We start from the raw sequence: 26,946 nt of genomic DNA, 5'->3' as shown, positions 1-26,946 counted from the left end.
TAAATAAGACATAAATAATCTGGATGAAGACCCTCTGTTAAATACAATCATTCAACAAATGTTTATTGGGTGCTGAGCAAGGCCTTGCCCCTACCTTCCAGGTGCTCCAAGTTTGGCTGTGGGCCAAGAATAATTCAGGCCTGATTCTGAGCCCTGATTCTGTGGCCTGCAAGGGGGTCACAGATTCACTCACTCCCTCTCAGCACCAGTAGCGCCGTGGGAGCGGAGCCTACTGCCCTGGCCATGCTCTCCTATATAGTCCTGGAGGGAAGTCCTCAATATCCCAATGGACAGGCCGTGGGGCCTTAGTGCTCCACACGGTGCTTCTTACTCATCACAAGTTGAACACTGCTTTACCTTACATCAGTTCAACATTCCATTTGACAATGACTCAACTCTATTTAGCCTCAGCCGTTATTCAAAATTTAGGGGCACCTCTGTGAGGAATTTGAGATACACCAGTCTTTGGGTACACTAATTGGGAACACTGTCCTCCCTCCCTCCCTCTCTTCCTTCCTTCCTTGCTTTCTTCCTCCCTCCTTCCCTCACTCCTTCTCTCTTTCTCCCCCTCACTCTCTTCCTCCCTTCCACTCTCCCTCCCTCCCTTCCCTCCTCCAAATAAATATTCATTGAGTTTGTCTATGGACCAAGTGTTATTCCAGGTGCTGGGGAACTGCGATGAACATGGCAGATGAGGAGCTTACATTCCAGATGGGTTGGAAGAGACAGACTATAAACAGTAAACAAACAAAAAAAAATCATTGTCGAATGTGATAAATGCTAAGGAAAGACACACGGAGACTGATACGAGAGAGAATAACTGAGATAAAAGGTGAGGGCTTGCAGATGGTCATAGAATTTTCTCTAAGGAGGCTGTTTTAATTTGAGACTTAAAGGCTGAGAAGGGACCAGCTGCAGGAAGGACATTCCAAGCTGAGGAAACAGCAAGTGCAAAAGCCCTGAGGCAGGAAAGAATGTGGTAGCTTCTAGGAAAAGAAATACTCTGATGGAGGAGGAAAGTGTTAGGAGATGAGGTTGGAAACGGTTGAAGTGGGGCCAGCTCAGATAGGGCTTTGTGTTGCTTGACTTTTAGTTTAAAGTACAATGAGAACCCATTGGGAATTTTATGCAAATGAGTAAAACAATCTGATTTATGTTTGAAAAGAAGAATAGAATGGCCAGCTGTGTGGAACACTGCTGAAATGAGTAAGATGAAGGCCGAGAGAGAATCTCTCAGTGGATCTGGCCACGTGGAGGTCAACATGACCTAAACGACAGCAATTGCAGTGGAAAAGTGGACAGCAGCTGAGCTCCCTGTCTTTTCGTTTTAGAGCATAGTCTCACCTGGGAATAGGTATTTGCATTTGAAGGGACCAATAATTCAATAACATTTCTTAGTACTGCTTTGGTCAGTTTTCAAGGAATTACTTGGTTTTATTGTCCTTTCAGTAAGAGACTTACTACGATGATCACAATTATGCTGTTGCTGGTGATGTCATCCTTAGTATGCAAGACGTCACTCTGGGCCCACCATCAACCCCTTTGGTGATTTTCCAGTTGTGGGACAGTGCCGGCCCAACCACACACAGCCCCGGGTCTCCGTGCGATCCACGACCCATGTTCATTGCAGAATGGCCAGCTGAGGCTGGCAGCTGCCTGTGACAGAGGAGAACTACCCAGGCCCCTTCTAAGTGGGCTGTGCAGGGCTCAGAGGTGTGCCCTCAGCCTCCTGGGTGCCATGTTCTGATGGCTGTCCTCCCTGTGGCCTTTTACTTCCAAAGTCTACCCAACTCTTTAACCTTGCCTGAACTTTTAAGCCCAAGAATGGTAGGAAATTCCTCAGAATAAATCCTTAAAGAGGCGTTTGACAAAGCATATATAAACTTACACTTCGTGAAAAGGGACTGTAGAAAAAAGTATGTTTAGCACAAGCTTAAATATTAACGTGCTTTTTATGCGGTCTCCCGCAGCATTTTGGAACCCTGACATTTTTCCTGACTGATCATTCTCTTTGATTTTTTTTTTCCTCCACTGCTTTGATTTTGTAACACAAGAATAATATTTTTTCTGGACTAAACTTCTTATAAGTGGTCTTACCCAGGGAATGTTTTTCGATTTAAAGATGATTCTATTTTCTAAGTACCAAGAAGTGCATACACGTACAAACACATTTAATAGCTTCAGACAGGATAGTTTGATTTTTTAAAGGCATATTTGCAAAATTTGTTCCTCTTGATTCCAGCCCCTAATTTCAAGTGCCATCGTTTGAATGCTGTTGCGTACACAGTGGAGAAGTGACCTCCTCACCTGCACGGTAGAGATCCAATTCCAAGGGCCAGGCCTTGGTTCTTGACGAATGTATTCCCTCCAGGTACAGGGCCTTCAAGTTGGACTCAAAGGCCAATCCATCCCATTTTCAGAAAGAGAAGGTTTTTAACTCCCCTAAGTTAGATACCCATCTTAAGTGGTGTGGACGTCTTCAAAATGCTGACACCTTTATTCTTACCAGCTGACAGGATTGGGTCATGCCATTAACCACATGGGGGCACATTTTGTAGTTAACTCATGCTGGGGGGCACTGAGAGAAAGCTGTTCTGCTCAAAGTCAGACATCAGGCCCTGTCTTACTGTGGTTTTATTTATTTATTTATTTTTTGAGGAAGATTAGCCCTGAGCTAACTGCTGCCAATCCTCCTCTTTTTGCTGAGGAAGGCTGGCCCTGAGCTAACATCCATGCCCATCTTCCTCTACTCTATATGTGGGATGCCTACCACAGCATGGCGTGCCAAGCAGTACCATGTCCGCACCCGGGATCCGAACCTGGGAACCCCAGGCCGCTGAAGCGAAATGTGTGCACTTAACCGCTGCGCCACCAGGCCAGCCCCAGCCTTACTGTTTTGTTTTTTTTTTTTAATGGCTTAGGTGACTGGCTGGCAGGACCTTCCTATAATCTTTCTTCTGTCTAGAAGAGTCTCTTTTGAGCTTACGCTGCTAAACTCTGGAGTTTAAGCTGAGTTCTTATCTGAAAGTCTGTGCAAATCCCAATCCTTAACGAAAGAAAAAAAAATTATTGGCCTTGTCTGAGGGTGCCCTTCTCCCATCTTCCTACGGAAGTGGAATTGCAGGAGCACAGTCGCCCTGGAGTGTTCACTCTCCCACTTCTGTCACCCGCGGATCTCTCTTTAATCAGAACTGCAGGCACTTGGGAGAAAATCCAGCCAGGGCCTGCATTGCCTTGGGGTGATTCCAAGAAGTAGATTTTCTGGGTCAGTGGGTATGAGTGCATTTAAATTGCCCTTCAGAAAGTTTTTAACCAATTTTACTTCCATATCAGCAGACATTCCCTATTGTGCTATATTCATTCATTCATTCATTCATCCATGTATCTATTCATTCACTTACTGACTCAGCACCAAGACTGTATCCCAGGCACTATGGATTCACACACAAATACTAATGAATTCCTGCCCTGGTTGGGGCTTGGTGGGTTTTCTGTGTCTCTGAAGAGAACTGAGCCTGTGCATTTGGGCCTCCGAGGACTAACCAAAGTAAGTGCTCATTTGTGTTGGGAGGAGGAGGATCCAGACCTGGGGGTGGGGGGATCGTCACCCCTGGCTGCACATTGGAATCACCTAAGGAGCTCTAACAAATCCTGATGCCCAGGCCAACCATGCAAAACTCTGACTTCATTGGTCTGGGTATCCGGATCTTTCAAAGATCTCCAGCTGAGTCTCATGTGCAGCCTGAGTTGACTATCCCTCCACACCCTTTATCCTGGGGAGTCTGGCCTACTGAAAACCTTCTATCAGGTCCCCACTGTCTCTGCTCTTGACCTTACGCTTGTCGCTTTAGACTTGATGGCGGTTACTGTTCCCCTTGCCCACCGTGGGCCGTGGGAAGCCAGCACCATGCCAGGCTTAAAACTGCGGAGAAGAAAAATCACCTCCTTTTTATCTTACTTATTGCTTATTTGTAGTTTAAAATGAAATTCTCACCTTATTTATTTAGTGTTCTACAGTGAGGGTGCTTTGGCTCCCCATCTTTATGATAATAACAATTGCTAACCCCTGTTGAGATCCTGTGTGCCAGGATCTGTTCAAAGTGTTTTGCATGTTGACTCACTTACTCCCTTTGACCACCTGCAGCATATGTACTGTTATCACCCCCATTGTACAGATGAGGACACTGAGGCATAGAGAGGTTAAGGAGCTTGCTCCTGCCCCGCAGCCAGTCCATGGCTGAGCTGGGCATCTCCATCCTATTTCGTTAAGTAAGGCTCTTCTCTACAAGTCGGAAGGGTTTGTCTTGCATTTGTTATGCTTCTACTTGCATTTTCTTTCTCAAATTAGAACTATGATGAGTGAGGGTGCACCTGTGAGGTCAACCAGCATCCTGACGCTTTCACAATGGTGATGAGTGGCTTAGCGCAGAGAGGTTAGCAAGGGACTCTCAACAGCTTCTCAGCCAAGAGTTTGAGTCACTTTAGTTGCATGCGCTGGACCGAGCTGTCTTGGTCTTGTGGAGACACAGCTTAAGTAACTAAAAGCAGACGGTTGTTACCTGCGCCAAGAGAAGTCAGGCCCCTCTGCTATTAGCACTCTCGCATCTGCATACTTTCAGAATTGTCCTCACAAGAAAAATGAGAGGCGGAGAAAAGCCTGGGCGTGATTTAGAAACAGCCTGAATTTGTCTGTGAAAATACGGAGAACTTCTCATCTGCTTATTCTCCCTGGAGAAGTCAGGGGCTCTCGGAAGTCAGTAATTGTGATCTCTTGAGTCATAAAATCTGCAGTTGTATCAGAGCCCAGAGTGGGGACGCAAGATGGAAACAGCACACTGGTCTGTTGCCATAGACGAGTCGCAGAGAGGAGGGGCTGAAGTCTCCTCCTGGAAGGAAGGGATTAACTGGTCAAAGAGGAAAACAGATTTGAGAAATCCATTTACCCTGAAGGTTTAATAGGGAACGCAGGTCAGACTCACTCCGCTCTCTCGTCACGGCTCGCTCGCTCTCCGAGTTTCAAAAGAAGGGGGTAGGTGAGCCTTTAAACCCTGTCCTTAATATTTCCATCCACATTATTAGGGATAAGATTTCTCGTTATTCACTTAAGTGAAGGGATGGCATTAAAGTACGTGTAAAATTATTAATCTACTACTTGTATATTTCTCTATTTGTAGGTTATTAAGAAAAATTCTTGCTTCTGCTTATATGATCATAGCACCCAACTCAAATTTCAAAGAACATCACTAGCATATCCTTGATTTTTCTCCAGAATAAATATCACCTATGATAAGAAAATAACTTGGAAATACATGGATTTTAACATGGCCCTAAGACCATTAAAGAATGATGTCAGAATCCTAATTAGTCTTCAAATAATCTTTTTTGCGGTAAAGAACTTCTACTTGGAAGAACACTATTTTAATATACTGTTTGTCACCTCATTACCTGAAAGCTGCTCGGAGGCATTTTGTGGAATTCAAACCATTTGAGGGGCCAGAGGGGCAACGCATTGTCATGGAAGACACTCGGAGCTTGAACAGAGGACACTTGGAATTCTCGCCAGAATCTTGCCCCTAACTAGATGCATGGCCTGGGGCAAGTCACCTTTTCTGAGCCTTTGTTTCCTCATCTGTAAAATGGGTTGTACTAGATGGTCTTTGTAAACTGAAACTCAGAAGGCCAAGTGTGATCTAGTCCCCTGCCTTTCTTTCCTGCCACTCTGGAACTAGCTCACTGCCCCCCTTCTGTCTCTCTCATACACACACACACACACACACACACACACACGTGTCTTCTTGGAGCACGGGAATGCTGCCATGCCATGGTGTCTCTTCGTCTTACAGGTCTTTACTCCTCAGAGAGGCCCTCCCTGATCACCCTCCTTGAGTAGTCTCCCCCACCCCGTTTCCCAGGGTCACTTACTCTGACCTACTTTCTTCCGAGCACTTAGCACCATCAGAAAGTATAAGATGACACTGTGACGCTGGCGCAGGGGTAGACGAAAGAACTGGTGGGATAGGATAGAAAGTCCAGAAATGGACTCACATGTTGTCGAGTTGGGTGATGACTTCGTGAGTGTTTGTTTTATTTTAAATTTTATAATATTAAAAATAAAACAAACAGTTTTTAAAGTAAAACCAAAAAAAAAAGTGAGCCATGCATGGAAGTGTTATGAACTGAAGATTATGATTATACAAATTCTGTGCACGTGAGGTCCAAAAATTAAGAAATGAATGCTATTCGGCTGGACGGGAGCCCCTACTCCAGCTGAGAGATTGGCACAGACGACCAGGAAAGACCTTTGGAGCCCAGACATGATTCTCTGTTGAGCGTGTCCTCGGCATTAAGCAGCTTCTGCTTCACCAGCAGTAGGCGTTACTTCCTGCATTTCACAGGCAAGGAAACTGCAGCTCAGAGAGGCTAAGTCACTTTCCCAAGGCCACACAGTTCTGAAGTGGCAGAGCAGGGTCTGTGGCAGGCCTCGTTGGCAAGCTCACGCCTGTGCCAGTGCACGGTTAAGTCTCCCTGGGCTGTTTGAGGGCTGAACACGGTTACTTGGAGGGACTGCTGTGGCCTCTTACTAGGGAAATGGAAGATTCCTCTCCACAATGCAAAACAGGAGACCTTGGCCCTTAAGGAACTTCCAACTTCCCTTCAGCAAGGCTTTTCTGGGTGCCCCACCCCAGAGACCCACGGAGGAGGTCTCTGCAGCAGCACTTTGAAGCCTGTCCCACAGGGCCCCTCAGTTGGGCAACAATTGTTGTCCAAAGACCAACACATTTTGGCTCTTGCTTGCTTTAACACTCCCTCCCCTTTCCCAAACACAAAAATATTGGCATTTCCTGGAAAGTGGTTTTGGCTCAAAGCCTGATAGCTGTCCCCCACTCTCGGGCCAGCTTTCCTTGGGGCCTCTGTTCTTTTATTTCCTTGAGCCTTGGTTTGGGGCTAAGCATTTGTTTGCTGCCTGCTTTGTTTGTACCTGAGGGAAAGCGCCCCTGGCAGGTGCCCTGGGGGGTGCCTGGGCCTCCTGCCACCAGCAGCCTCTGTTCCATCTCCCCTCCCTCCATTACTCTCAGAATTGGTCAAACTCACAATGCACACACACAGAACTACTTTGGGTGTTTATTCCTTTTTTGCAGTTTGATAGTATTTTCAATGTCTTTTTCTTAAATCAAGGGATAATTAACATAAAATCAAATGAGTCTTAAGTGATCAGTTTTGACAGTTTTGTGCACCTGTGTAACCACCGCCCGAAATAGGCTATAAAATGCTCCCATCACCCCAGGAAAGTCCTTCCCCCACCCTCTCCGCTGAGCAACTGCTTTCTGATTTCTATCATTGTACATTTTGGGGCCTGTTTTCAGATTTTGTGTCAATGAAATCTTATAGTATGTACACTTTTTATCCAGCTTCTTTCACTCAACACAGTTTTCAAGACTCATCTCTGTCGCTGTGTGTGGCAGGAGTTCACTAGTTTTATTGCTGAGCAGAAGTCCGCTGTGTGGGTGTTGCACAGTGTGTTTATCCATTCACCTGTTGACAGACATTTGGGTTGTTTCCAGTTTGTGGCTCTTATGACCAGGCTGCTGTGAACATCTGTGTGCAAGTCTTTTTGTGAATGTATGTTTTCATTTCTCCGGGGAGGACATCTAGGAGTGGAATTGCTGAGCCAGAGGGTGGGCAATTCTTCAACTTCATTGGAAACTGCCAGACAGGTCTTCAAAGTGGCTGTACCCTTTGGCAGTGGACGAGTATCCCAGTTGCTCCATAGCCCCATTGACTTTTGGTGTTACAGTCGTTTATTTTAGTCATTCTAATGGATGTGATATGATCCCTTAGTTTTTTTTATTTTAAAGGACATATTTAAGAATTTTCAAGCACGTCAGTCAATGCCGACTCAGACACTGAAAAGCTCCTGTGGGAGGGGAAGCCAAGTATGACGTTTTTATGGACAGGTTTCTGCTCATCATCCCTGTCCCTGAAGCAGAGTCTTTCCAGCCCTGAGGGCTGTCTATGGGCTGCCGCAGGGCCAGCTCAAGGCCAGAGCCCCAGAGGGGCAAGACAGGGCAGGAGAAGGAGACAGGCAGGAGAGTCAGAGTGGAGAGGGGAGGGGCTCCTGCACCGGAGCTCAGGATCACACTGTGACAGCCGCAGGAGCAATCTCAGGGCAAATCGTGCAGCACACACAGACAATGAGAATCTAACATGTAGGTGGCCAGCAGGCACAGACCAGTTCCCTGTGCTAGAGAGTCCCAGCCGGCTGTCCTTTCAGCTGCTGTGACCACACACAGTGTGAAAGCTCCACTCAACGCAGATACAACAACATTTCCAAGGCAGAATTTTGTTACCTTCTAGATGGCATAGGCAACCGGAAATCCTCCAAAACCAGTTACCAGGCATGGGACCACATAGGTGGCAAGCATCAGAGCCATCCAGGGGGGTGCTAGCTGTGGGCTTTCCCAGATTCTCTAACCCTATGCACACAAGGGTAGGGAGCACCTCTAGAATATTTTGGCTAATCCATATATCTTGAATATCACTAATTTTACCCATTTCTTATAGTCATCAAGCCACTCATTTCACCACCAAAAGAACATTTCTTTCTTTTTTTTTGGTGGGGGGGGGGGGAGATCAGCCCTGAGCCAACCCTCCTCTTTTTGCTGAGGAAGACTAGCCCTGAGCTAACATATGTGCCCATCTTCCTCTACTTTATATGTGGGATGCCTGCCACAGCATGGCTTGATGAGCGGTGCCATGTCCGCACCCAGGATCCGAACCAGTAGACCCCAGGCCGCCAAAGCAGAACGTGTGCACTTAACCGCTGTGCCACCAGGCCAGCCCAGAACATTTCTAATGTTCACTGTGCTCTGTAGCCATGACTTAAGTACTGATAGAGGTGAACAGATAACTAGAACTCCAGTAGCAGCCTGGGGATGGGGCCTTCCTGATTAGAACTTCAGCTGACCACCCCGGGGTGTGTATGCTTGATGACATCACTGGCTGACTGGGTTAGGGCTTCACCTAAGTCACAGACAGATGTCCCACTGTAGGCAGGGGTGCCCCTACTGTGTAGAAAGTGTTCTCATCAGTTCGCTCCAATGTGGCAATGACCCAGAGTTTTTAGACCAGTATTTTGGAGAGGAACCCAGAAAGGGCACAGTAATGTTGAACACAAGGCAAGAGCTTGCTAGTGGTGAAACTTCAGCGTTCGGTGGAGGGGAGGATACTTTTGAATGAGCAGTCTTTACCTAGAAAATCAGTTATGTAGGGCACTAAGGGAAAGCTGGCCCCAGACCCTTGAGCCATAGATGCTGAGCTCCTCGAAAGGAAAATCCACGGAGACCTTTCCTATAAAGAATCCCGTGTGCTGGGGAAAGGGCAGAGATCCCAGGCCTCTCTGCTCCGCAAACCAGCAAAACATCAAATGGTACAAAGAGAGAAGGGGTGTTGTGGTCCCAGCAGTTTCCTCTGGCCAGATGCCAGGCGCAACAGCTTCCAGGGTCTGTTTGCCCTGCTGCTTCTCCCTCCCACACCCCTACCCGCTCACACCCTGAGGGTGGCCTGTGGGTCTCTAGGGAGGAAGGCTGCTGAAGGGCCTGCCTCTTTCTGCTCTCTGAAGGCAGCTCCACTCACCCTGCCCTCTCCCAACCCTGCCAGCTCTGTGAATGCCAATGAAATGGACTCTTTCAGTGGATATTTATGCAGTAACCAAGCAAAGAATGGTCCCAAACCCACGTTAATAAATCGATTCAAGTCAGGAAGAACAGCCAAGAGTGTCAGTGCTTTTGGTGCAGAAAAGTTAGCACATGGAAGCTCAGAATTGGGCTCTGGGTGCTTGGGCTGCTCCTGCAGTTCTGGTTTTCAGCGAGCGGGCTTCACTGTGCTCTGAGGCTGCAAGTCAGCCTGTCTCTAGCACTCCCCGTGCACAGAGTGGGTCCCAGGAAGCACTGTGTCAGTTAAGGTAAGGGTAGCTGCTGTTACGGACAAATCGGAAGTGTGTCATGACTCAAACACAATAGAAGTTTATTTCGCATGCACATAAAGCCCCAGATGGCTGTTCCTGATGGCAGGTGGCTCTCCTCTAAGCCATGATTCAAGCATACAGGCCCTTCCATCTTGTGGCTCCACTGTCTTCATCAGGTGGCTTCCAAGAGATCCCTGTGCATCAAGCTGAGGGAAGGAGAAAGAGATTGGAGCATCATGAGTGGAAGGCTTGTAGGAACCAGGCCTGGAAGTAGCATTCTTCACTTCCACCCACATTCTGTTGACTAGAAGTCAGGCACATAGCCACACCTAACTACAAAGGAGGCTGGGAAATGTAGTCCAGGCAGAAGAGGAAATGGATATGATAAACAGCCGGCCAGTCAGCCACAGATGAAATATATTCCTGTGAAGGATGGGAATGAACACCTGCCTGGGATTCCACTGAGGAAGAAAGAGTTGTGCTTCAAAAAAGAAATAGGAATTCCTGTGTCCTTCAGGGGCCAGTACTGACTGACTGCAGTGGCAATGGTGGAGGGGGAGCTCAGGGCTGGTCAGAGGCAAGAAGACGCTTTCCATTTCTCTCTCCTTCCTGACCTTCCCCACCCCTACCTGCCCCCACAAATGGTGCCAGAAACCTTTGCCCTCTCTTTTCCCCATCTCTCCCAGACGTGCCTTCCTTGCACTGAATGTTGTTCATGTTCTGGAAAGCTCTGTCCCTCCCTCCCATCAAAACAACCATTCTCTGGGGATTTACAGGCTCAGTTCCTGGAAAAAAAAATCAACAAACCAGTTCACACCAAGGTGATACCGATCTGCCGGGGTTTCTGAGAAAATGAATGTAAAATATCTAGCAGGGTGTCTGGCACACAATAAGTAAATTCTTAGCAAATAGTTTATTATTATCATGTTGTGAGTGTGTGAGAGAGAGAGAAAGAGAAAGAGAGAGAAGAGGGAGCTAGCAAAACCCTGAAAATTAGTCTACTTTTTCGTTTCCTCCCAACCAAACTACTGACTCATGGCCTCCTGTTCATCAGGGCTGTGAAGACACCGAAATTGTGTTGGTTGAGTTGGCAATCCTCTGGGACACAAGGTACATTGCTGAAGGGTAACTTTTAATGCCCTTTGGAAGAGCCAGCCACCCCTTTTGAGGTTCACAGCACCCTGTCTCTCCCTCAACCCCTCACCAGCCCTGGGCTCCAGCCACCTAGCCTGCTGGCCTCACCCCACACCTTGCCTCTTGTGCCTTTCCTTCTGTGCTTCTGGAAATCACATCCCCTCCATTGCACCATCTCCTCTGCTGAAATCCTCCCCATGTGGCAAGGCCCAGTTCACATGTCACCTCCAAGAATAAAAGATTGATGACTGAAACTCAGAGGTGGAACAGGTGAGGACAAAGTAGAATTGATATGAATTCTGCTTTGAGTGTTAGAGGGACAACAGGTGACCTCATTCCTACTCGCCCACCGTGGGGTGTGTGTATGTGTGTGTGTAAACACACGCATTCCAGAAGAACTCTTCCCTGAAAGAAATTAGGAAATAACACCTATAATCTTCATTGTCAACTAGCCAGATATTACACAACAGATTCTTCCTTCCCCCATCCCAACCTTGCATTGTTTGTTTTATTAGCTGTAACCACGATTCTTGCTTTAAGATAAATATAGTGAATTTATAGGACTTCAAAAGACTCACCAGCCCTAAGATTCTGCAGAATGCGTTGTTCTGCTCCTGAGAGCTCACCACCAGGCAGAGGAGTGCTTCTGACAGAACAGAATTCCAGAAAGAAGGCTCCTTGTTTAAAAGATGAGCACTCCCAGCCCTCTTCTTCTTGCATTATCTGAGCACTTCTCAGGTTGAGGTTGTTATTATTATTATTATTATTATTATTAGGCAGTATGCAGCTGGTGAAGTGAAGTGGCATTTGTTTATTTATTGTTTTTTGGTCCCTGAGTTGGAACGCAAGATCACCAGAAGAGAAACTCCCTCTGTGACTCATCCAGGGACATCTTGTATTCCAGCCAGCACAAATATGATTAAAAGAATTTTCTCGAGGGCCCCAGTTATATTCTAGCAAAGGAACACGTTAGCCAAGCTGACCATCTCTGGACCATTTTGCTTTTGGAAAGAGCCATCTCTGGCTTCCTTGTGTGCCTGGCTCTTTACGAGTTCTCGAGGCACACCTCTCATGGGCTGGTCCCTCTGTGGCTTGGAGATTGTTATCATAACGGAGTGTCTTCTTCACAGGGGTCGTAGAAAGTGCCACCCATTGGGGAAACACCTAGTCGTGGTGGCCTGAATTGGTGACATTTGGGTCTTCACATAATAATCTCTGGAACTTTCCAGGGCATGGCTGGTGTAACAGACATGGTTGGTGCCCTGCCCCCGTGTGCCCTCAGACTGGGCTCTATACCCCAAAGGCTTCTTACTGAAAATATCTGTGACTCTCCCTGAGGACTTTATTTTTGTTCACAGGAGCGCACTAGGCCTTCATGCTGTGATAGCTGGAAGAGCCTAGGAATTAACACATCATCCAGAAGCAGCCCTAGACTTGTGATGGATGAGGGTTGACCTGTGATGGATGGGCGTCGGTGAATAAATGGCCCAACTCCAAGGCATGTGTTCTCCACTGTCTCCCAGCATCCCCCAGTGGAACTGAGCCTCAGTTGCCTGCAGTGGTAACTTACTTGATAAATTGGCTTCCTTCCTTTCCCTGTCTCACTGCTTCACTCCTCTACTGGTGTCTTCTGGCATCTTTTCACAAAGAAACTACTTTCACTCAAATCAGTCTGTTTGTGGGGGAGCCCAAACTAAGACAACTAGCCAGTTGGGTTCACCAGAAACCAACAGCCTCCCCGCTCCACCCCTCTCATGAGGTCCACCATCATTGGTGATGGTCATTAAGTTTCCACTGTGGCTGTAGTACCGCAGTAGCATGTTGTGTGTCAGGGCACAGTCCTTTGAGAATCCCTAACTTCTGCATGGAAACCTGGTAAGACAGAAACTAGAGTTTCAAGAAATAGCCAGTTCAGTAACAGGGCACTGTACCATGAATTAAGGACAGCTCCAGACACTGCTCAAATCTCTGGACCCGGGACGCACATACTCATGAGGCTCCTAGTGGGTGAACAATAAGTGTTTGTTGATTGAATCTATGAAAGAATGAAGAATTCACTTCCTCTCTTAGCTCTGAGTGCCCAAAGGTTGAGGCCATATCCTACCCCCTTTTTTAAACCTCAAGTGCCTTTTAATGGAGCCAGCAAACTTGGTCACAGTTGTAGGCTCTTGTCTCTATGGAGAGATTTCAAGATAGTTAGGAAGGTCCCTCCCCATGATTGGTATCTGAAATCCCTCAATTAGGGTTTCATTTCTTTGTCTATAGGTTTATCACTGACAAAATTATGTTTATTATGCCAATAAAGGAAACAGTTGTTGAACTTATCAGTCATAGACCTCAGTGAGAGTGAGTTCATCAGCTTCTTTCTGGAAAACCCAATTTTGATGGAGGAAACTCAATTCTGACTGCCCAAGAAGGGGCGAGGGGTAGGCAAAAATGAATATCAGGCACCAAAAGAAGATAAATCTACATTTTTTGGGGGGGACTGACAGCACAACCAAGGCACAAGTGAATGTACTTGGTGGTTTTAAAAGCATGGGAGAAGCTTTCTCCAAATTTGGATCACCTTCCTTATGTACCTCTAGTCCTGGTGAACAATTTCTTATTTTCCCCATGTCTTCCTTCTACTGAGAAGCTCCTGACCCACCTCTCCGTCCACCATACTGTGCAGCAACCAAGCTGTTATAGCTCCACAGCGTCCCCTTGTGGCCAGCTGAATAATGCTCATTCAATGCTTTTCTCACAGCTTTCCTCAGTTTCTCTGTTTTATTTCTTTCAGCTGAGAACCTCTCTCAATTTGGACCTACACGTGCTTTTTAATTTTCTCCCCACTTCTTTCCTTCAACTTTTGCCCAGTTGTGTCAGAAAATCCCTCCGCGTTGACTCTCCCTCTTGTCCTTACCCTCTTCCTCTCCTCTTCCATCCTCTCTTGTTTTTGTTCCTCTTGTGAGTGAGAAAATGACCCTAATCCCTCTGATAAGCAGGAGAGGAGAGCTACTTAGGCCCTTGTATCAAGGAGAAGGAAAACTGTAGGATCTGAAGTGAAATTATGCATCAGAGCCAATCAGCGGGAACTTCGGAAACTTCCGGATGCTCATGAGTCCGTATTCAAGATACTAAAGGCTCTGGCCACCTCTTCTTTCTCCCCCAGCCTTTCAGCCTGAAAGAGAAATAGATTTTTGTATTTATTTAATTGTTTTCCCAATGTCTTTCATTTCCAGTAGTGCAACAGTGTTGTTTTCTATTTTCACTGCAAATGTTCAATATTTCAGCTACGTTGGGGGTTAAGTGAGTTTTTGTGGAAACATCACCATCAGGTGTAACATTAATTCTATGGTAAATGCCTTTCCAGTTCCTAGCACTGATTTTAAATTCACCTTTGAACAAACAGGGTTTTAACCTGGGAACTGAACGTAGAAAAACCATTGGGAGCATTTGTAATGGTACTTAAGATTCTCAGAGGAAATACGGGCAGTGGATCTGATAATGATAACAGTGATGCCAGTGATGAGATGACAACGATAATGATGACGATGATGATATGATAATGATGGTTATGATAGAGAGAATGATATTGATGAAGATGGAGACAATGATAATGACAATGGTGGCAATGATGATGGTGATAGCCATGTTTTATTGGCACTTTCAATGTGCCAGGCACTGCACCAAGTACTTTACATAGATTATTTCCTTTAATTAGTACAACCACCTCGGGTCCTTTTTTCATCTCCATTTTGCACAGAGGGGAACTGAGGCCTAGAACTAACTTGCCCAAGGCCACACAGCTAGCAGTTAGGCAGAGCTGAAATTTGAACCTACGCCTGTCTGAGTCCAGAGCTTATACTTCTGACCACTCTCACCGGGGCCCAGTGCCCCGGGTGAGGCTGGCACTGTTTCCATGCCAGTGATTGGTGAGGGGCTCACATGCATTAGGAGAAAGGGAAAATCTGAACTCCAGTCCTTTGTACTTTACAGATCTACACCCCTTCTTTCCAGTGACCCCTTAGAGGGTCTATTTCTGGCACACTAGTCTCTGGAAAATGTCCTGCTAATGACACAGGATTATAAACAGTCCTTTTCCCAGAACAAAAATGTAACCTTTGTATCTCAATCTAATTAGAAGTATTTTCTCTTCCAGAGGCAGGTTCCCCCCCCCCTTTGTTCCATATTTAACAGGCTTCTTTATTGCCAGAAAAGTCTCCAAAAATCATAGCTTTTTAAGATGATAGGCCCTGGCCTGAGACCTTAAATGTGACCTGTGCTCCTGCGCAAGATGGCTGCTCTGACACCAGCGCCTGAGGGTGTTTGGGGTTCTGTGTGTCCAGCCGAAGGCTGTGGAGTCTCAGCCAAATGCAGGGACAGACACTCACTCTCATAGCCCACTGTCCAGGTGATGACCCCTGCCACCAATAACAGTTCTCCATGATTTTCTCCTACGATTCTGAGGTGTGCCTGTCACCTTCCACTGAGGTCCACCAAGACTTGAGGAGGGCACTTTGTCCTCTTCGTTTCAGGGCAGCCCTCTCTGGAAAATAAGCATTTCTTTTCTACCTGAGAGAGGCCCTTGCACTAGCATCTCTTTCCATCGCTGTCTAGGGGCTGGCATTCTTCCTTTAAAGACTTACTCCTTTATCTCTGCAAGAAATGTGGGCCTTGAAGGAGCCCAGTTAGAAGCAGATAACCCGGAGACAATATCGATTGGTTAATACTTTGGGAATTGAGCTGAGAGAAGGCGATGAGCTTATGGAGAAAACAGCACCAGGATGGAGGAATAGGAGATGTGTGCCTGAACACAGTAGGTGCTCAGATAGTTTTTGAAAAAATAAATGAATGGACACGAACCTAGTTCCCTATTCCAGCCCCACACCCAGGCCTGCACGGCCCAAGGGCCACCGTACGTCCTTTATGGGCAGGCTAGAGGTAATCGGGAGCATGAAATGAGATCGTAAATGCAAAGACATCTGACACTCTTCCCCTGGGCGAGAAAGGAGGCAGGGCAACCCCATGATGCCCTCCCCAGCCGGCCTTCTGGATCCCTCTTGTGCTCTGGTAGAACCCAGCAAAGGCCACCCATGATAGAAAACCAGGCCTGTGAGCTGTTGGCTCTAGTTGTGAAGTTTTCCCTGTAGCCTTCGGATCTGTCCAGCTTTATTTTTATTTATTTATTTATTTTAAAGATTGGCACCTAAGCTAACAACTATTGCCAATCTTCCTTTTTTCTTCTTCTTCTTCTCCCCAAAGCTCCCCAGTACACAGTTGTATATTCCAGTGTGAGTGCTTCTAGTTGTGCCATGTGGGATGCCGCCTCAGCATGGCCTGATGAGCGGTGCCATGTCCGCACCCAAGATCCGAACTGCTGAAACCCTGGGCTGCCAAAGCGGAGTGCACAAACTTAACCACTCGGCCACGGGGCCAGCCCCTGTCCAGCTTTAATATTTCTCTTTTCCACCAGTTGGTTACTTGGCGAGACCCAGCCCTAACCTGAGACCCTGCAGAGACCACAGAGTAGGTATGTTTGGTATCTAGTGGGTTCTTTGCCAGTGCTCTGATGTCTTCAACCCAGTCATTGCCCTGCTATGGGAAGTCGAGTCCCAAGAGAGACAAAGCAGGCTCTGACAGATGCTGAAGTGGTATTCTTACCTTCTCCCTTTCTTTCAGCCGTCACTTCTCCCCTGGCCTGGTTTGAAGACAGACCAGAACTCCCAGAACCTACCTTGTTTCCCGAACTTCTCTCTCTTCACCATTTCTGGTCCCTCCCTCCAGGATGCTCCCCTCATCCCTCCTGTGGCCTTCGGAGTTGGGAGAATGAGAAGTGGAGTCTTCTCAGTGGTCATGGGAGTGGCCCAGAACTGCCCCACCTCCTACCCCTTTGTGCACTTTCCTTCTTCCCACCAATTCTCCGTGAATGCCCACACTTGGTCATCTTTCATGGCCCACAGAAATTCCTTGAAGGCCAGGTATAATTCTTCCCAGCAGGTACCACTCACTCATGGGAAGCCTGAGTTAACTTACCACCCCACTGTGGGAGTTGGGCAGTACCTCATGTTACAGAAGAGCAAACTGAGTCTCAGGGACATAAAATGACTTTCCTGCAGTCGTGAAAAGCTCATGTGTGTATCTTGAATCTCATCTCTTCTATTTCAATCACTTGTCAATTAGGGATCACAGACTCAAGTGTTTATTTCATCTTTTTTATCAAGCTCTTCACCCGTCAAACTCTATTTGACATTTTGGTGGGTGAATCAGACGATCCCGTATACTTTGGTGTTTGATGCTGCTTATGACAGATGTAGCAAGGGACCCTTTAGATTCAAGTCAAATTTGGAGTGAGGGATTGTGCTTTTGAAGGAGCCCAGGTCTGGGAGTCAGTCTACTCTACAATTTCTGAGCCTCACTCAACCTCTGAACCTCAGCTTCCTGCTGTGCAAAATGGGAGGGGTGAACTTGGCCAGTGACCCCAAGACTTGTTCAGGCACGGGGACCCTGGAAGTCTCACAGGGCCTTGAGAGCTTCATCTCTTCTGCTGAGTTGCAACTTTTTCATTCTTGCACTCCTGTCAGAAAAAAAAATTTGAACACCCCCTCAAGACACATACACACACACATGCACACATATATTATTAAATTATATATGTCTTCCTGTATTTATTTATTACATATGCTATAAAATAGAAAAATGGGAATTAAAAGGATGAGATGATAAAACGAACATAAATTCGTTTTATGGAACCCCAGGGAGGGCCCAACCCTGCTGCCTGGGAAGACCTTGCAGTACCCTGGTGTCAATGGCCAGTTTATGATGCTCAGGCCCACTACGTGCCCTGCCTGGCTCGCCCACTCTTCCATTTTTCACCAATATCACATCAAAGCTAAGGTTTGCCCCGTGTCCTCTCTGGCGGAACTTCCCCACAGCCACTGCCCATCTTCACGAAGGGGAGACTCAGTTGTAAACTGCACGGCCGCCAATGTTGTAATAAAGTAAGTAACATGTTGGGGAGCTCATTTCCAAGGCTAACCTGGGAGGTCGTATTCCTCTTGGAGGGCTGTTTAGATCTCTGGATGTAAAAGGCAATTGGCCATAAGGTGGGCGACTATTTTGTGTATTCTCTGTATTTTAACCAATTTGGGAATACATTCATGTGGTAATTATGTTCACAGCTTCAATAGAAAGGCCCTGGGCTGAAGTTTAAAGCTCAGAAAATTTAATCACTGGGACAAGTAATTGACAATTATTACACACTATGAGAAGAGCAAAACCATTTTTTACCCAGTTGGAATTACTTAGATATTTAGTGAATATCATGAAACCATATCCACGTTGTGTTAAAAGACGAAAATTATGCTTTGCTCACTTAACTCATAGTAAGTGGCTGGTGATTTTTATACAGAATGAGGTCAGTCATTGAGGGTGTAGTTGAAGTACCAGGTGGAAAGCAGAAAATAGACTCAGAATAGGGTGCGACCGGAAGAGGGGCAGGATTCTCAGCGGAGGTCCCCGGGAAGTCAGCCTTTCAAGAGGGGGAGACGTCTCATGTTTTCCTGGGGGCAGGGGGGGCCTGGGGAGATACTGTGAGGGCCAGGGGGGAAGTTGAGGGAATTCAGGCTTGATGGCTTTAGTCTTCTCTGTGAAGCGAGAAGCAAGATCAGCCACCAAGAAGCTTGGCTGGCCAGCTGCCTTGTTCCCTGGCCTTTTGCTTAAAGGTTCCCAACCTGACCACACATTAGAATCACCTAGGGAATTTTTTAAAAATCCCAACGTCCTGGCTGCACCACAGGCCAGTTAAATCAGAGCCTTGGCGGTGGGGCCCAGGCATTGGTATTTCTTAAAGCTCCCAAGTGATTCTAATGTACAGCCAAGTTTGAGAACCCCTGCTAAGCCAGGACTTGTCAGACTTGAACGTGCATACAAATCACTGAGGAGCTTGTCGAGATGCAGATTCTGGTACAAGAGGTCTGGGGTGGGGCCTGAGATTCTGCATTTTTAGCAAGTTCCCAGAAGCTGCTACTGCTGCTGCTTCAAGAACCCCACTTTGAGCGACAAGGACGTAGACGACCCAGTTTTGACCTGAAATAATTGATGACTGCCTACAGGCTCCATAAAAACCAAAACTGTCGATATTTTACAGTTGGAAAATGGGTATCTTGAGAAAATTATCAGGATTTGTTTTTAATGCGTGTTTTAGAGGAAGAATTTTCTCTTGATAGAAAAATCTAGAGCTTATTTCAGTGGAAGAGGAGAGAAAGTCATATCTGTAGGCTGTTGGTGCTGAAGGGGGGTGTCCCCAGGAGCAGGGCCAGGGCCCCCGTCTTTCCAGAACTCCTGCATGGGGGGGAGGCCTGAGGAGGAGATTTTGAAGGCTGCACTGGAGCATCTGGGTCCTGGAGTTGGAATCTGCCCAATATAGCCCAGATCTCTAAGACGGCTTCCCCTGAGGCTGAGTTTGCCTTCCAGTGACCTCACTTAGGTAGTCCCAGGGGCCTCACAGGGCCCCCAAGCTGGTAGTGGCCCCTGGCTTGAGTTGCTATGAGGTAACCCCTGCCCACTATACTCAGGTACCCAGTCCTAAAGCATTTGTTCAGGGGTGCTTGGCACTGCAGACTGGGGGCCTTGTGGTCGTCTTGATAGTTGGTTCTGTGGTGAAAATGCTTTCAATTCACCAGATAAAATCAAGCCCCTCTCCGGAAGGCAATCTAAGCCTCTGAGAGGGGCTCCCGGCATGCCCCAGGCTTTTGTTCAAATTCCCAGCTCAGAAACCAGGCTCTGCCTGAGGTGGTCTCGGGGACCCTGTTCTGGGTCAGTGTGGGGTTCACAGCCACATTCTGAACTTCCTTCAGTTTTAGTTGGTGCAGGCTTCAGGGGGTCCCCTGGGATCGTTTAGGATATGGTTGTGGGCATCAGGGCTGAGGGTATTAGGTTACTTGTGTGTGTGTGACTTAGTGTTAAATGCTCAGAAGGAAATAGACTCTAGGATTTAGAGAATAGTCTAAATCAAGTGTTTTCGTTTTTTAAATTACGCCTTAAATGAATCCTCATTATAAAAACATCAGTCTGTACAGAGGTCCATAGGGTGAAATGAGTGCTTTCTGCAAAGCTCTGGAAGCAGGAGGCTTGAGAGGTGGGCATGGCTTGTGGGGGTACCTGGTGGGTGCAGATGTGGGGCGGGTCACTGACTGACTGCCAGGAGTTCGGCTCCAGGTTGGCTTCTTCACGAACATAACTCCTTATAAGGAAAGCAGCGTGCATGCTGCTTTGCTTTGGTTTTCTTTTTCTGGGTGTGTCAGAGAAACACAGGAACCCAGGATGAATTCATTTCCATGTCACCCCCATCAGACTCTTCACTGTCCACAAAGTGCTTTTGCAACTACTGTCTCAGCAGAGTCTCCCACTGGCTGGTGAAGGCGGGTGGCTGCCATGTTACCCTCTATGGCAGCTGTGGGGCCTGACCCTCTGCTCTTTCTGTAGTGACAGCATGGTGAGCTCTGTAATAACTGGCCTTGGGTGAGTTTTAGTCAGCCTTTCTGGGTCACAGTTTCCTCATCAGTAAACAGGGTCAGGAAGAGGATAGAGATGTAAGCTTAGATCTTTGTGACAGTTAGATGAGGGGTTCAGATAACAATTTTGTTACCCTCCCAGGTTTCTGAGCCTGACTTCTGCCCCACGCAGGCCCTCCCCACCTCCCCATCTGCCCCGGGCCCTGAAACTTTTCCCCAGAGTCTCCATCTAGCCTCCAGCCCTCCAGCCCCAGCAACTGGCCAACGCCCAGGAGAGTGAGGGTCTCCAGCGACCTGCAGATCCAGATTGCCCACTGCCCACCCAGCCACACTGCCTTCGCTTACCGACCCCCACCCATGCCCCCAGTGATAATGGGCACAGATGGAATGGACGAGTGACCACATTTAAACCCATTGGCAAATGATGTTTTGAAAAACCCAAACAAAACGTTCCCTGTCACCTCTGAAGAAATCACGCTCCCTCAACTTCAGCATTAGTTGGTGGCTCCTGTCACACTCCTTGACTTGAAGATGTCCCCGGGCCCTTGCTAATCAGTCGTTATCTGGCTTCTTGGCTCGTCCTCAAAGACAAAGACCTGCCCTTTGAACCCTCATCTCATGAGCTGGTTGTTATTCCCAGGGCATCAGAGCTGGGGCTTCCAGCACTGGCTCCTGCAGCAGCGATGCCCACGCTGCTCGCACTGGGCACCCTCAGGTGCCCTAGCTGCTGACCCAGAGTTGGGATGCCTGATGGCAGGGTGAATGACAAGGGGAGGCTGGTCATGGTACCTGGTGGGGAGCTGGTACTCAGTCCGTGGTGGAGGAAGTGCAAGCCTCATCTCAGCGGGCCAGTGGCTCCCTAGGGAAGGGGCTGGGGGTGCTCACGGGGCCTACTTTGGCTGAGTAATCAGGCAGGTCCAAAGCTGTCATGTGGCAGGAGGTGGAAGTGAGATTTTAGCCCAGGGCTTCCTTTCTTTCCCTTTTGCCCCAGTCCTGTTCCCAGAGACTTGAGGCCCGAGCAGGGGATCTGAGGGCCTCCCTGTAACTCATGGGTCCTCAGATGCCTTCCCACCCATGTGATATCTGTCTCAGGAAGGCTGAGGCTGAGAGGGTGGAGGCCTCCTAGCCCTTCCATAACAGAACCTTAGCTGCTTTGGGCTGCACTCCCCAAAGATAGGAACTCTTGCAACCCTTCGGTTCCTTCCCCAGTGAGAGGGACAGAGGAGGGCTCTGGTGGAGAAAAGAGAATGAGCCAACCGTTCCATGATTTTCTGGAAAGGATCTGGACACAACTTTGAAGAAATCTTACGCTCGAGTGCTCTCTCTTGCACAGCTCTTCAGGCATATGCACTCAGCCTTGAAGGGGACAGCTCTTGCCAAGAAACAAAATGCATGGACGAGTGTGGACCTCCCAGCTCCCACAGGGAGACAGAGCCTGGGATTGACCCTGACCTCTAATCCAAGCCTCATTGTACCCTCGGGCTAGTTATCTAACCTTCCTAGGGAATCAGTGTTCTCATCAGTAAAATGGGCATAATTTTAGGACCCCTCTCGTAGGGTTGTTCTGAGGATTAAATGAGGCACTGGATAGAAAGTTCTTAGCATTCTCAGAAGAGGGCCTGGCCCACAGCAAATGCTCAACGAGTTTTAGCTCCAGCCATTTGTGAGAGGACCAGGGGCCTGTGGGAGGCACCCCACCCTGGTGAGGTCCCCTCCTCACACTCTGAGCAGGAAGGTTCTGGGGGAGTAGCAGGCCTAGAACCAGGGCCAGCAAGGGAGAGGAGTGAGGTTTCCAGGAAGACATGAGAGCTGGCACTTGAGCTGCAGGCATGTGCCAGGAGCAGGAGGGGAGACACTGAGAAGTTTGTCTTCTCTCCCTTGGTGGGAGTGGGGGGAGGTGGGAGGCAGAGAGGGAGTGAGGCTGTCACCTGGAAGTGTGGATAGTGCAGCCCGTTATAAGAAAGGAGTCTCACTGCTGGATGCTCCTAAACCCACAGGAAGCCCGAAGATGGCACAGATCACGTCTTGACTTCTCGCAGTGAGTTCCCTCGCAGGCCATCAGAAGCCACTTCAGATGGGTGGCTGCAGGTGCCTTCTCTGACCATTGCTGTCCTTGTCCTCGCCAGTCCCACCTCAGCTTACCTTCAACCTTTTCTCACCCCTCCCTGAGAGTTCTGGCCACTGTGAGGGACAAGGCAGACCCTTCTGGAAGAGGCTTTAGGTTCCCAGGACCTTCACAGAGCTGCGAGCAAGTGGCCAACAAAGCTTTGTCCTGTTGATGTTGATGCCTCTCCTTGCAGAACTTTGATGCCTTCTCATGCTAGCAAATCTCTGTCTGATCAAAGACAAGTGCCCCCGACTAGGCTATAATCCCCATGAAAGCAGGAACTTTGTCTGTGTGGCTCATGACAGCATCTCCAGACCCTAGCAAAGTGCTGGCATGCAGTAGGCATTCAGCAAATTAATTGATTGGGTGAATGAATGAATGCATGCATGCAAGAATGAATGAATGGTGTATTGAAGGCATGGTGTTTTCTGGGCTGAATCAGAAAGCGCTCCTCTCAGGAAAAACCAGGCCCTTCATCTGGGGCAAGCCCCCTGAGCTTCCCTGGGGGCAGGCTGCCTCTCTACTGTGCCCCAAGGTTATTATTGGCCAGCATGTTGGGTCACTTGGTGGTTTCCAGAGGGCACCCTAGCCCTAGGGAGCCAGGCTCTGGAGCCCTCCCTCAGGGACACCACAGTACACCCTACCAAGGGTGTCACCCACTAGTCCTTGCCCACAAAATTGTTTGCACAGCATCCTTCTCCTGCTTCGGAGAAACTCCTTGTTTCTTGCATTTGACACGTTTTGATTGTCTGGAAATATCACAGAGTTCTTCATTTGTTAAAGCTGCCTTCCTGTAGTGAGCCCTCATTTATTTATTTCTACTCCCACCATGTGCGGGTGGCTTCCCTTACTTGTTTTGGAAGTTGTGTTGGTAATTTGAGGGCGAGGAGAGGAGGCCGAGATGACCACAGGACTAACGTCTAGACTGCTCAGACAGGTGAGGTCAAGAATTGGAGCTGCCTAAGGCCTGCCCAGTGAGACTGAGGATTATTGAATTATTATTGAGCCCAACCAGACTCCAGGGCTGCACAGATCCCTGAGTTAGACATGGTGCCTGCCTTCTCCATGGTAACAAGGCTAAATATGGACGTGTTTCCATGGAGAGCCATATCACGGCTGCAGCCCTGCTTCCTCCAGGAAGCACCCAAGTTGGGTTCCTTTGGCCTCTCAGGAGGCAGCCAGAGGTGCCACAGACATCAAGAAAGCCTATCTCACCTTTGAGAATGCTTCTTTCCAACAAGTGTTCCATTTCCCCAGCCCTAGAGTAGTCAACATCCTCTCTTCCTGACAGCTAGAAGTTAGGAGAGGTCACGGGTCAGACAGATGAGCTGATTGGGGAAAGTGACACTGGACCTGGTGATCACTCATACAAGTTATCCCATCTTGGCCTTGCTCCGTGGAGGGGATTTTCCTATTATTGGGAAGAAAGGGGATGTCGCTGGTGGGAGGGAGACAGTGAGACAACTGTAATGACTCTTGTGTAAATGCAGTGCCATTCCTCTCATCAAGCCTCTTTGGAAGAATTACTGCCACAAAGAGTTTTTTAAATGCTTTCCATAATTGGGATGGCCCCCTTCCATTTTCACAGAATATTCTAATGTGACAGGGTTTTATTTTTTTCTTGAAGGAAAGGAAGTCTTTGCTGCCTATTTGAATTTGAACAAGTCAAAACTCTGCATATCTTAACTGTCTGATATAGCAATGTGGAATGAAACTTTGTTTTTGTTGAAGGCTAAACATATAAGCTGAGTATTAGGCTTAAAAATACTCTGTTTAACCTCACTTGGCTATTTAGTCATTACATCATCTGTGTTTATAGCTTAATCATCTGTTAAATTGGGGCTCTCCACGCACAGCTGATCATATGGGTGTGTTTGTATATATTAGGAAATATCCATAACACGTATGTATACATAGAGATAGGTGTGCCCCCTGGTGAACTAAGATATGGAAACTTATAAAAGATGTGGAGAGAGCTCTGAAGGCCATTATAAATAGTCTCGGACGGAAGTTTCACATTGTGTGTTCTGTGTTGCAGGCCGAGTGGCATCGGAGCTGAGTGATGGACGATTTGCAGTCTCAGAACCTCTCCATGGACATGACCGACTCCTCTCCGGCCTTGGCCAATAACAGACTAGAGAATGGCATGGCCCAGCTGATCACCACTGAGGCCTGGAACATCAACTCCACTGACCTGGTAAAGAAGGCCCTGGTGACCGTGCCGGCCCCATCCATTCTGAACCCCCCAGCCGAGTCCCAGAGTGGCATGGCTCTGAAGGTGGCGGCCACCGTGCTCCAGCCCCTGTGCCTCGGGGAGAGCCCGGTGGTGATGCCCATTCACATGCAAGTGGAGGGAAGCTCCGCACCAGAGCTCAACCCTAACAGCAATGCCACCTACGTCATGACCACGCAGGGCCCCGTGCAGCTGCCTGTGGTGCTGGAGCAGCACGTCTTCCAGCACCTCAACTCCCCTCTGGTCCTGCCACAGGAGGCTCCGTGCTCCTCCAGTGCCATCCACAACAACCTCTTTCAGGGAGCCGAGGACCCCGAGGCCCAGCCCCAGCTCCTGGACCTGCGGATCCCCAGCCAGCCACAGGAGCCCACGTTGCCATTTGAAGCTGTGCTCCAGAATTTGTTTCCCTCCCAGGGTGCTCTCGGCCCCCCACCCTGTCAGCCTCCCCCTGGATATGCCCCTGTGCCCCCCCAGCCTTTTAACTCCCCCTTGTCCCCTCTGGTCCCACCGGCCACCCTCTTGGTGCCCTACCCTGTGATCGTGCCCTTGCCTGTTCCAGTCCCCATTCCCATCCCCATCCCCGTACCTCAGAGTTCTGAATCCAAGTTCAGCCCCAGCTTCCCCAAGGCGCCATCATCCTTTGGCCTGCACCCCTTTAAAGGCACCCAGACCCCTCTAGAGAAGGAGGAACTAAAGCCCTTTGACATCATCCAGCCGAGGGAGTACTTCCAGCTCAGCCGCCACACAGTCATCAAGATGGGGAGTGAGAACGAGGCCCTGGATCTCTCCATGAAGTCAGTGCCCTGGCTCAAGACTGGCGAAGTCAGTCCCCCGATCTGTCAGGAAGATGCAGCCCTAGACCTGTCACTGGCAGCCCACCGGAAATCTGAGCCTCTCCCTGAGACACTTTATGACAGCAGTGGGTCAGTGGACAGCCCAGGTCACACCCTGATGGAGAAACTTCCCGGCAGCATGGAAATGCCCTTTGGCCCTGCCACGCCCCGTGAGGCCTCAGCCATGATGGATAGCCACATGGGCAGCAGCGACACTGCCGAACCACTCAGCCAGCCCAGCCAGCCCAGCAGCGAGGTCAAGGCTGAAAATAACATTGAGGTTGGGAGCGAGTCCCAGGTGGCCAAGGTGATTGTCTCGGTGGAAGACGCTGTACCTGCCGTCTTCTGTGGCAAGATCAAAGGCCTCTCGGGCGTGTCCACCAAAAACTTCTCCTTCAAAAGAGAAGACTCCGTGCTTCAGGGCTATGACATCAACAGCCAAGGAGAAGAGGCCATGGGGAACATGGAGTCCCTTAGGAAACCTGTCAAAAACCGGAGCATAAAGTTAAAGAAAGTGAACTCCCAGGAGATACACATGCTCCCAATCAAAAAACAACGGCTGGCCACCTTTTTTCCAAGAAAGTAAATAATGGCTTTTTAAAATTTTTATGATTATAATATGGGGAAAGGTGCATTGGTTTTATAAAAAGGCATTTAAAACAAATTATCTTTGTTAATTATTTGGGGGAGTAGTTGGGAAGTGGGAAGGTAAATTGGCTGTAGAGGCCCTGTAAGCTAGTATCATTTTCTTTTTTAATTTTTGACTTTTCACAAATGAATAAATAAGAGCAACCTATTTTTCAAGCAGATTGCACATTTTTTGCAGCTTTAATGGAATATTGGGTGAATCAGAGGGGTAAAAAAGCTATTTTCATTGCCACAAAGTGCTTTGATGATGTAATACCTAATAAAGGGTAGGATGAATATTTCACAATAAATGTTTGTTTGCACTAATTGGTTGCAGTCTTCTATCATTTAAAAAATTTGCATTCCTTAACTGGCATGGTTTGGTCAAAATTGTTGCCTGTAAAGCACTACAAGTTGTTTGAGTTTAGAGACTAAGCTCTTCGGGCATATTGGGCAAAGAAGAACCATATTGGTCCGTGCCCCATAAAAAGAGGATTAGGAATATGTATGACCTTGAGCAAGTCACTTCCCCGGCTAGACCTTCGTTTCTTCAT

The 26,946-nt window shown here is 48.0% G+C and overlaps 1 protein-coding gene across 3 annotated transcripts in view; it reads left to right on the top strand.

The window, feature by feature from the left end:
- RAI2 (retinoic acid induced 2) overlaps nucleotides 1-26,719 on the top strand; it is a 59,878-nt gene extending 33,159 nt beyond the window's left edge. For all 3 annotated transcript variants that reach the window (XM_023633190.2, XM_070256596.1, NM_001256928.1), the window contains one exon: nucleotides 24,738-26,719. In XM_023633190.2, the coding sequence (XP_023488958.1) occupies nucleotides 24,762-26,351 (1,590 nt within the window). In that variant the 5' untranslated portion in view covers nucleotides 24,738-24,761 and the 3' untranslated portion in view covers nucleotides 26,352-26,719. Of the gene's footprint in view, nucleotides 1-24,737 lie in introns of those variants that run through there.
- The last annotated feature ends 227 nt before the right edge of the window (nucleotides 26,720-26,946 follow it).

Source organism: Equus caballus, chromosome X (assembly GCF_041296265.1).
Source record: "Equus caballus isolate H_3958 breed thoroughbred chromosome X, TB-T2T, whole genome shotgun sequence".
NCBI classification, from domain to species: domain Eukaryota; kingdom Metazoa; phylum Chordata; class Mammalia; order Perissodactyla; family Equidae; genus Equus; species Equus caballus.
This window is presented reverse-complemented; position numbering and strand designations above follow the sequence as displayed.